This window comes from Microtus ochrogaster, chromosome 18 (assembly GCF_000317375.1).
Source record: "Microtus ochrogaster isolate Prairie Vole_2 chromosome 18, MicOch1.0, whole genome shotgun sequence".
NCBI classification, from domain to species: Eukaryota; Metazoa; Chordata; class Mammalia; order Rodentia; family Cricetidae; genus Microtus; species Microtus ochrogaster.
Genome location: NC_022020.1, coordinates 24293145 through 24304218, shown reverse-complemented (window position 1 = coordinate 24304218; position 11074 = coordinate 24293145). Strand labels below are relative to the sequence as shown.

The 11074-nt window shown below is 43.7% G+C and overlaps 1 protein-coding gene across 1 annotated transcript in view; it reads right to left on the bottom strand.

Annotated features, from left to right (window-relative positions):
* The window catches only part of Ube2d2 (ubiquitin conjugating enzyme E2 D2), a 41965-nt gene extending 31397 nt beyond the window's left edge, over positions 1-10568 (bottom strand). Inside the window, exon 1 of the mRNA XM_005355942.2 lies at positions 10070-10568. Coding sequence (XP_005355999.1) covers positions 10070-10093 — 24 coding nt within the window. The 5' untranslated portion in view covers positions 10094-10568. The remainder of the gene's footprint in view (positions 1-10069) is intronic.
* Between the last annotated feature and the right edge of the window lie 506 nt (positions 10569-11074).

The window sequence follows — 11074 nt, the reverse complement described above, 5'->3', positions numbered from 1 at the left end:
AAAAAAAAAAATCACTATCAGGACCAGCAAGATATCTAAGCAGTTACTGTTTTCCTAGTGGGTTTCAAGTGATATCCTACAGTCCTTGTGATTTGTGATCTGCTTTTTGATAAGGCATAATGGTGAAGATAGATACTAGAACCCTTATAATAGCTGACAGAACTATAAACAATTGCCCAAATTGAAACAAAGTCTAGATTCCATTGTTTTATATGCATACAAGAGTACATCCATATAAAAATCAATACTTTAGCATAACTGTTACTATCTGTGAAGCTGAAGACTAAACACAGAACACTTAGGAGAAGGCCCTCTTAAAGTAGAAAGGTTGAAGAGATGGTTTAACAGTTAAGAGAGTATATTATTGCTCTTGAGGAGGACCTGAGTTCAGTTCTTAACTCCCTAACCACCCTACACTCAAGCACCTAACCGAATACATACCTACCATGTAATTAAAACTTCAGAGCTGGGCATGATGGGAGATACCCTTAATCCCAGCACTCAGGAGGTACCTAGCTAAAAACCATTCTCAGATTCCTGTATGAAGAAGTATGGTATGTTTTAAACAGTCACTTTCTTAAGTGGCAATAGATAGCTAATACAAACAAGGTTAACAAGTATTTATAAAATGGGAAAATGACAACATTCCAACAGACAGGATGCAATGAAAAGCAGCCAACTAAACAAATCACCTTCCACCTAAGGTGCAGATATACAGCACTGAGCTTCAAAAACATTCCTGCCGCCGGGTGATGGTGGCGCACGCCTTTAATCCCAGCACTCGGGAGGCAGAGGCAGGCGGATCTCTGTGAGTTCGAGACCAGCCTGGTCTACAGAGCTAGTTCCAGGACAGGCTCCAAAGCCACAGAGAAACCCTGTCTCGAAAAACCAAAAAAAAAAAAAAAAAATTCCTGCCTAAGGCAAACAAATTAAACCTAATATTTGGAAATATGAAAAATGCCAGGGGTTGGAGAGATGGCTCAGCGGTTAAGAGCACTGACTGCTCTTCCAAAGGTCTGAGTTCAATTCCCAGCAACCACATGGTGGCTCACAACCATCTGGAATGAGATCTGGTTCCCTCTTCTGGCCTGCAGGAAAACACGCAGACAGAATACTGAGAATATTGTACACATAATCAATGAATGAATGAATGAATGAATGAATGAATGAAAGAAAGAAAGAAAGAAAGAAAGAAAGAAAAGAGAAAGAAGCCTAAACTACCAAAAGTAAGAGGCATGGTGTATATTCCTTTAATTCCAGCACTCAGGAGGTAGAGACATGAATTTGAAGTCATCCTCTGCTAGAGAGACAAGCCTGAGTCCAGTCCAGGTGACAAGACCCTACTTTGGAAAAAAATAAAACTAGGGATTGCCATGGAATCACATCAGCAGATTCCTCAGAAACAGCTAAAGAAAAATAACACTAGATTTTTAATTTTTCTATAGGCCCGAGTTTTGGTTTTTTGTTTTTTTTATGTTTTTCAAGACAGTGTTTCTCTGTAGCTTTGGAGCCTGGCCTATAACTAGCTCTTGTAGACCAGGTTGGCCTCTGCCTCCCGAATGCTGGGATTAAAAGCATGTACCGCCACCACCCGGCTAGGCCTGAGTTTTAAATTTTCCTAAAAATTTAACAAATGAAAAAGCCCAAAGGCTCATAAGGCAGTTACTTTATTAAACTGTGGATATTAAATGCTCTATTGTTGTTGAAGAGACTGGAACTGATCTGGTTCCCAGCACCCACATCAGGTGGCAGAAAGTTGTAACTCCAGTTCCAGGGATTCCAACATCTCTGGCCTTCTTAGGCACCTACACTCATATGCATAAGCCCACACAGGGTCTCTCCATGTAGTCCTCGCTGCTCTGGAAACTTGCTATCTAGACCAAACTGACCTCAAACTCACAGAGACCCAACACCGGCCTCGACCTCCTTCCAGAGTGTTAGGATTAAAGGATGTGCCACCATACTCAGGACCCAAAAATAATTTTTTTCCTTTTTTTTTTTTTTTTTTTCCAAGACAGGGCTTCTCTGTGTAGCCCTAGCTGTCCTAGAACTCAGGGATCTACCTGCCTCTGACTCCTGATTGCTGGGACTAATAGTGTGTACCAACAGTGATGGCCCCCCCCAAAAAAAATAGATCTTAAAAAAAATAAACTAAAAATTTCAAATAAGCTGTGCTTTAATGGCTCATGTTTGTATCACAACTACCACTTAGGAAACTCGAGAGTTAAAGGACAAACTGAGATGCTGAGTGACATGTCTAAAATTCAACAAGCAAACAACTCAATACAAGGGGGGTTAGGGCTGTAGTTCAGTGGCAAAGGGAATGTTTGATGTCTGATAATGTTCCCTTTTCAAAAGGAAAATAAAAATATTTAATTCAATTCAAAGGAAATGTTTATTTTATTATTACTATTATTATTATTTTGATGTTTTTGAGAAGGGGTTTCTCTTTAGCCCTGGCTGTCCTGGAACTTGCTCTGTACACCAGGCTGGCCTTAAGCTCAAAAGATTCACCTGCCTCTGTCTTCCAAAAAGGCCTGCACACCACTGCCTGGCTTCCAAGGAGAATTTTGAAAGTATCTTCAGGAGTCTGGAGAACAGGCTCAGCAGTCAAGAGCATTCACCGGCTGTTCTTCTAGGGTTTGATTCCTAGACTCACTATGTAACTATGTTCCAGGAAATTGATCATACACCCTCTTCAAATACTGCATGTGGTCTGGCACACAGCTGTAAATGCAGGCAAAACACCCATAAACTAAATAAAAATCAAAAAGGAAAGAAACTCAGTTTTCCATCCAGCCAGAGGTTTGGTTTGTTTTTTTTTTTTTTGATGTTGTTTGTTTGTTTTTAATGTTTTAAACTGGGTAGTGGTGGAGAACCTTTAGTCCCAGCATTCAGGAAGAGGCAGGGGGATCTCTGTGAGTTCAAGGCAGCCTAGTGTACAAAGCAAAGTTCCAGAACAGCCAGAACACAGAGAAACTCTGTCTCAAAACAACCAAAAAAAAACCAAACCAAACAAAACCAAACCAAACCAAACCAAAAAAAAAAAAAAAAGAATGTTTTGTCTGTATGTATGTCTGCACCACGTGTGCCTGAGACTGTAGTTACAGACAATATAAGTTGCCACATGGGTACTGGGAAACAAACCCTGGTTTTCTGGAAGAGTAGCCAGTGCTTTTCACTCTGAGACATTCCTGTAGCCCTTTAGCTCTAGTCTTATTAATCAAGTCACATAGTCTTGTCAGATAGTAGTCCTGGAATATGTTACAGTGCTAGTATTAGAAATATATTACATAATAAATAAAAATAAATAAATAAAAAAAAACATTTTTCTTTAAAAAAAAAAAAGAAATATATTACATGGCATCTCACTTGACTCTCTAGACAGAACAAATGGTATTTTGTTTCCTTACGCTATAAACTATCAAAACTTAATTTTTATAGAAAAAGCAAGTGTAGCCAGGCGGCGGTGGCGCACGCCTTTAATCCCAGCACTTGGGAGACAGAGGCAAGCGGATCTCTGTGAGTTTGAGACCAGCCTGGTCTACAAGAGCTAGTTCCAGGACAGGCTCCAAAACCACAGAGAAACTCTGTCTCAAAAAAAAAAAAAAAAAAACAGGCTTCAGTCAGGAATTCCTGTCCTGGAATTACCTAAGATATTTCAGCAGCCATCTCTCTGATTATAATATTCAGAATTGTAAGATCAAAACTACTCCTTAGCACTCAGAGATACACACTAAAAAGAACTTGCTTCCAAAACTTCTTATTCCTTAATAAAATGATTATATGGCCCACACCTTTAATACCAGCACTTGGGGAGCAGGAGACAGGAGGATCTCTGTGAGTTCACAGTGAGTTCCAAGACAGTCAAGACTACATAAGAGACCCTGTCTCAAAAAAACAAAACAAAGAGTAGTACACTGACAAGACTTTTCCTGTTGCAAATAGGCATGAACCAAGCATGCACTAAAAGTGTGTTCCAGGATTTGGCTATGCCTACATTTGTTTTATTCTAAAAAATGGGCTCTTAATGTTTCCCACATTGGTCCTGGACTCCTAGACTCAAGTAATCCTCCTGCTTCTGCCTCTTAATTTAGCTGGGAGTATGCCCAACTAAGAATCTTTGTCTAATGAGGGGAGACTTTCCAGAAAACGATACCATGGTGTTTATCTTTTAGAGTAAGCTATGCCTGGTTTCCTGGGCAGTAAACCAAACACTCATGCTAGTATTCAGTATTCTACAGGAATATTTGTAATTTGTTTCATCATTTTGCCAAAAATTACTCAACCCATACCTCTATGAATATTAATGTAACACACAGCACACATGTCTAGCAGTTATCGTTTTTATTTTCTGAGATTCAGGAGATTAAGTGGAATGGCAAACATTTTACCTTCAATTATTCTTAATTCAATGGCCAATACTATTTTTAAACTTAGTAATATTAGGAATCAGGACAGTACTACTCACTTTAATCCCAGCAACATTTCAAGAGAGATAGGTAGCAGATGCCCTATTTTCTAGCACCCTCATTCTCCTTTACTTTAGTTACATCCTACTTTTAGTTATCTGTCTTGAGTTCAAAACCTTTTTTTAACTGTGAACTTTGTTTTGTCTCCTAAGAGTCTTAGAAGTTTGCCTTACTATTGGATCATTGATGGCATTACTATATTTCAAAGCTACGTACACAAACCTTAAACTATCAAGACACCATTAAAATATGTAAGGAATTATTATGTTTTAAATATTTAAATTTTAAATTTAAGTACTTTAAATTTTAAAGTATCTGAACTTGCTCATTTACTTATTAAGATAGAATCTTATGTACCCAAGACTGCCCTCAAATATAATTTGAAGGTTGAGGATGACCTTGAAATTCTGATCCTCCTGTCATCATCTTCTCAGTTCTGGGATTACATAAGTACCCAAGGTGCTAGAAATCAAAACAGGGCTTTGCAAACTAGTCAAGCACTCTCCCTACTGTGCTTCACCCCCAAGACTAGTACCTTCTCTTTTGTCACTCTACAACTCCTGGAGGAATCAAAATATTCAGCCTGCTAACCTTCTCAAAAACAGAAAAATTAAGCCTATATTTCAACAAGGGCACCTGCATCTTTAGAACTAAAGGTAAAAGGAAAAACAGGAAGTCAAAAAGGTCTTTGATCAGTCAAAGAGACCATACAGTTCAGAGAACACACGAAACCCTCTTCACTCAAAGCCTACTGGATCTTATTTTAGACACAATTTTAATAAGCTCTGTGATCTGGTTTCTTAGCTCACAACAGATGAGATGCAGCCAACTGGAAAAGGGCTGGGGGTGGTACTAGGAGAGGCAGGCAGGCCTCAAAGTATCAAAACCTATAAAGTCAGCAGAAAACTGAAACACAGAAGACTATTTGGTATAGACACAGACACACAGACATGAAGACATACATGTGCACACACAATTCAAATCCCTGCTATAACCATACTATTCATAATGTGTCTCCATGGTAAATTTTGGCTAACGACTAGCTCAGGAATCTCCAAGATATACATCAAAATAATGCCCATCAAAAGCTTTTTCCAGGACTTGGGGTAACTCAGTAGTGGGGTATCTGCTGAGAATGTACAAGGCCCTTCTTTGGTCCAATCCTCAGCAGTGAAAATAAAAAGTGCTGTAAATTTGGCCAAAACAGACTATGCATGTATGAAATTCAAAGAATAAAAAATACGTACCAAAATTCAGACAAAAAGTACCAAATTCAGACAAAAATTTGCATTATATATCAAAGAAGTAAGATACTGAGTTCTTATTTTTTATTTTTGGGAGGCTTTTCAAGACAGGGTTACTCTAGTTTTGGAGCCTGTCCTGGAACTTGCTCCGTGGACCAGGCTGGCTTCGAACTCACAGATATACACCTGCCTCTGCCTCCCAAGTGCCACCATCCAGCAAAATACTGAATTTCTAAAGATGCCTCCTGTCAAATGAGGTAAAATTTTAAGAATTCTATTAGAACCAGATAAAACACTTCATGATGGGCTGAAGAGATGGCTCAGAGGTTAAGAGCACTGACTGCTCTTCCAGAAGTACTGAGTTCAATTCCCAGCAACCACATGGTGGCTCACAACCATCTATAATGAGATCTCCTCTCCTGGTGTGCAGGCAGAACACTCCATACATAATAAATAAATCTTTAAAACAAAAGGGGAAAAAAAAACACTTCATGATATTTGAGGTTGAAGGGATATTTAAATAATAGCTCTTTTCAGAGTCTGACAACAGGAAGGGCAACACTAAGACTGATTATACAGACCAAGCAAGTCTTGGGATTCCAGATCAGATATATTGGGCTGAGGATAAGATAGGAATGGTTTTAACTGTAACTATTAAGCCAATATAAACTATATATGCCACACACACAAAAAAAAAAAAAACAATTGAGAAACACAACTTCTGCTTTTGTTTTCACAATAATTTTGATGAAAATAAAAGAGGGGTTTTTCTAGTCTTTGGCAGTCTAAGAGAAGTCAAGTCACACTTGACTTCAACAAAGGTTCTAGGTTACTAAATGGGAATAGAGAGATACATATATAAATTTAAAAAACTGAGCTAAGAATGCACCTCAGATGACGGAGTTCAAACTCTGGGTTTGATTCCAGGGCCACTTAAAACTTAACAGGGTGGGGCTGGAGAGATAGATGGCTCAGAGGTTAAGAGCACTGACTGTTCTTCCGGAGGTCCTGAGTTCAATTCCCAGCAACCACATGGTGGCTCACAACCATCTGTAATGAGAGCTGGTGCCCTCTTCTGGCCTGCGGGCATACATGGAGGCTGATCACTGTGTACATAATAAATAAATAAATAAATAAATCTTTAAAAAGAAAAAGAAAAAAAAACTTAACAGGGTGAGACATGCTTACAGTCACAGTATTCAGGAGGTAGGGGCTGAAGGAGCACAAATTCAAAGTCATGCCCCCATACATAGTTTCAGGCCAGTTTGGAATACATGCAAACCTGTATCAGGAAAATAACTGGGGGACTGAGACAGCTGAGCTGTTATTTTTGTTCTTGCTGAGAACCCAGGTTGGATTCCCAGCTCCTGAATGGTGGCTCACAACCATGTCTAACTCCAGTTCCAGGTGATTCAACAAGCATATACAGTGAGCACACAGATGCATGAAAGCAAAACATTCATAAAGTAAAACACATAATTGTAAAAGGTTTATTGAAACAAATAGCCAGATGGTAGTTGTACACATCCTTAAGCCCAGAACTCAGGAGGCAGAGGCAGGTAGATCTTTGTGAGTTTGAGACCAGAGTGGTCTACAAAGCAAGTTCCAGTACAGCCAGGGCTACAAAGAGAAGCCCTGAATAAAAACTCAATCTCTAGGACCCAAGGAAAGGTGTAAAATAGTTCAAGTGAGGGCTATGGGTGAAACATACACAGACATTTTTAAGGTCAAGTGATCATTTCTAAACCTGATTTCCTTTTTAAAGATTTATAAGAACTGGGAATGTAGTTCAGTGGTAGAGTGTTTGCCTTAGTATACATAAGATTCTGGGGCCGGGCGATGGTGGCGCACGCCTTTAATCCCAGCACTCGGGAGGCAGAGGCAGGCGGATCTCTGTGAGTTCGAGACCAGCCTGGTCTACAGAGCTAGTTCCAGGACAGGCTCCAAAGCCACAGAGAAACCCTGTCTCGAAAAACCAAAAAAAAAAAAAAAAAGATTCTGGGCTCAATTCCTTGTACTGTACAAAAAGATTTAAAGTGAAGGCAGGTGTGGTACCTGCCTGCATCCCAGTACTGAGGATAAATACCAACCTGAACAACAGTGACAGCCTATCTCAAAAACAGCTGGGGGCAAATGTTATTTTAAGACTTAAGTGTATGTTTTGAGTCAGTGTTATCGCCCTCTCTGAAGAAATCTCTACAGCACAGATATTAACACAAACACTAAAAGCTATTAACTCGTTGGTTTAATCTCAGCACTCTGAAGGTAGAGGCAGATGGCTCTTGGAGTTTGAGGCCAGCCTGGTCTACATCACAGTAAGTTGCAAGCCAACAGAGCTAGGAAGACCCTACCTTAAGGAAAAAAAATTAAGAATCTTTGCAAATTATCACACATCAAACTCACTCTCTCTCCCAGCTTTGGGGGATCTTCTATAGGTATAACTCAAACAGCAACTCAAATTGATAACTTCCCAATAGACTCTATAAGGATCTATGACAGTTAAAGTCTTTGAAATTCTTACACATGCTGGGTGGCAGTGGCAGGTGCCTCTAATCCCAGCTCTTGGGAGGAAGATCTCTGAGTTTGAGGCCAGCCTGGTCTACAAAGAAAGTAAGTTCCAGGACAACCAGGGCTGCTACACAGAGAAATCCCATCTCCAAAATGAGAGAGGGAGAGAGGGGGGAGGGGGAGGGGGAGAGGAGAGAGGGAGAAGGGAGAGAGAAGGATATGATATATACACATTACTTGGATATTTATCCTTTACATGGTTTTTCAAGAGATCTTTCACTAAGCTCATACTTAAAAAAATAGTAATTTATTTATCTTTATTTTATGGGCATTGATGTGAAGGTTATCAGACCCCCTGGAACTGGAGCCACAGTTGTGAGCTGCCATGTGGGTGCTGGTTGAACATAGGTCCTCAGAAGAACAGCCAGTGCTCTTAACCGCTGAGCCATCTCTCCAGCCCCAAGTCCATTCTTCTTTTAGAAAAGACCCTGTTTCATTTTAGTGCCAAGACGTATTGCTAAAGCCTATCCTTTGATTTCTTAAAAAAAAAAAAAAAAATCAAGCAAAAGTTGGTAAGGTGCTAATTCACGGTAAGGAATGGAATTAATTCCACATTCCAAGTCTTGAATAAAGAATAAAATGAGGACCAATTGCTGAACTGTGGTTTCCCATCTTTCAATCTGCATTTTGACTTCGTTCTCCATTCTTTGTGTCCCCATCCTATCAGCCCTTATGGGTAATCCCAGGCCCTACCACTTACTAATAAGGTGAAGATTTAATATGGCCCATCTGAGGAGCCAAATAAAATACCAAACAAAATTCACAGTGGGTGACTTCTTACGTCCAAGGAAAAAAATAATAGTGACACCAAGAAGTTAATATTGGGGGAGAGGACACTAAAGTGTACGCCAAGCCTATGCTGTCCTAATACTAAATCATATCAATAACTAAGTGGCTAACCTTTCGTTTAAAAGAACTAAGAAATTATTTCTAACCAAAAATCGAGTAAAATTCCTTCTAAATTAGGTCTTCACGAATATATCGTCTAATTTTAGCGTTAAAATCATTTTGGGAAAAGTCTGTGAAAGAATTTCTCCGGCGGTGTTCAACGTTCGGTTTTCGGAACTGCCTGGCTTCACCCTACCAGGTAAACAGTTGTTCCACTAGCTCCCGTCCTGCAAAACTGAAGGGTTAGTCTCCGACGACATGCGGCAACCCCGAGGAACAACGCTTCTCCACTTAACCCCCTCCGCCCTCCGGAGGGGCATTCTCTTCCCTCTGACTTTCCAGACCAGTAAGGACGACTTCAGCGTGCAGCCGGCTGCCCAAGAGTTAAGTGAACTCAAGGAAACAGTCACGGATCGGGCAAAGGGACCCTCCGGTCGCACCCTGTCTGGGTGCTCGATCTCAGGGAGCTCCGGGTAGGGCGCCCGAGTAGGGGGACAGAGATTGGACAAACAGCCCTATCGACCTCAAACCATAGGGCCGCCCAACGCCCCAGTCGCTGCCCCCACCCCCCCTTCCCGCGCCGTCCAAGTCCCCTTCCCAGGCGGACAATAGCCCTAGAGAGCAGCAAGTCCCAGGCTGGAGGGAGGCCTGGAAAGGCGGCGGGGTGGACGACGGCAAGGACCGGAGCAACTTCGGCCTAGCAGGGTCCCCGCGCTCCGGCCTTCGCGGTCGCCATCTCTGGGAGTGGGGTGTGAAGGCCGCCCCGTGGGGCCGGCGCCGGCAGCGGGAAGCAAACGCCGCGAGCCCGGCGGAGACGACCGCGGGAAGTGCAGGCCGCAGCCTACTCAGCGGGCTCTCCCAGCGGCCCATTCCCACAGCAACACCCCGGCCGCTTACCTTGTGGATTCTCTTCAGAGCCATGGTGGGAAACGGTGGCGACGGCCCCCGGGGCGGGGACGGGGACGGGGGAGGGACGGGGAAGGGGCGAGGGGGGCCTGAGACCGCCCGAGCGGTCGCGAGCCGGCCGGAGAAGACCGGGAGCTCCGAAGCGCGGATCCGACGAGCTGAGGGCCGAGGCCCACTCAGCTACTGGGCCTGCCGCAGCGGTCACCGCATCACCCGGCGGCGGCCCCTTTATGCGCTGCTGCCACAGCCGCCGCCGCCGTAGCCGCCTCTTCCTCGTAGGCTCAGCGCCGCCTCCTCAGCCGCCGTGGATCCCTCCGCCGGGCCCCCAGACCCCGGGCTCGCCGAGAGCTTTACGGTCGCGGAGCCGGGGAAGCCTGCTGGCTTGCCTGATGCAGGTGGACTAAGAGACGCGCGGGCGGGCGGGCGGCGCCGCCGGGGTGGGGCCGCCAGAGCGCGGGGTGGGCCCAGGCCGAGGGGCAGGTCGGGAGGCTCCGGGATTGGCGGGCCTGGGAGGGAGGGCCGGGCCGGCGGCGGAAGGATACGGGCCGCCCCTGCGAGGACCTTACGCGCCGGCGCCGGCGCAGCCACGGCCGCGGAGGGGATGACGTCGCGAGGCACGGAGAGGAGATCTCGCGAGAGTTTAGGCGCGGGTTCTAGATGCTCCTCCGCCAAGGCCCCAAATTGGCCCCCGGTACCCTGTGCTCGTGGCGCTTCGAAGATCAATAAACGCTTAAAGGGACGCGTTCCCCACATTGTTTAGTCCCCAGCAGACTCAGAAGGAAGTACCAAATCCCACTGCTACTTTCCTGAAAGAGAAAGGGACTTTCAAGGTCACACAACTCCATTTATTGGCAGTTTTATGGTCCTAGAGCTTGCAAAAGGGGAGCCTTGAGGCTGGCCATACAACCAAGACCCCGGCTGGACATGACTCGAATGTTCTTTCCGCAGCCACCAGCCTGTTAGCCTTAGGAAATATGCGATGGAGAATGAGAAAAT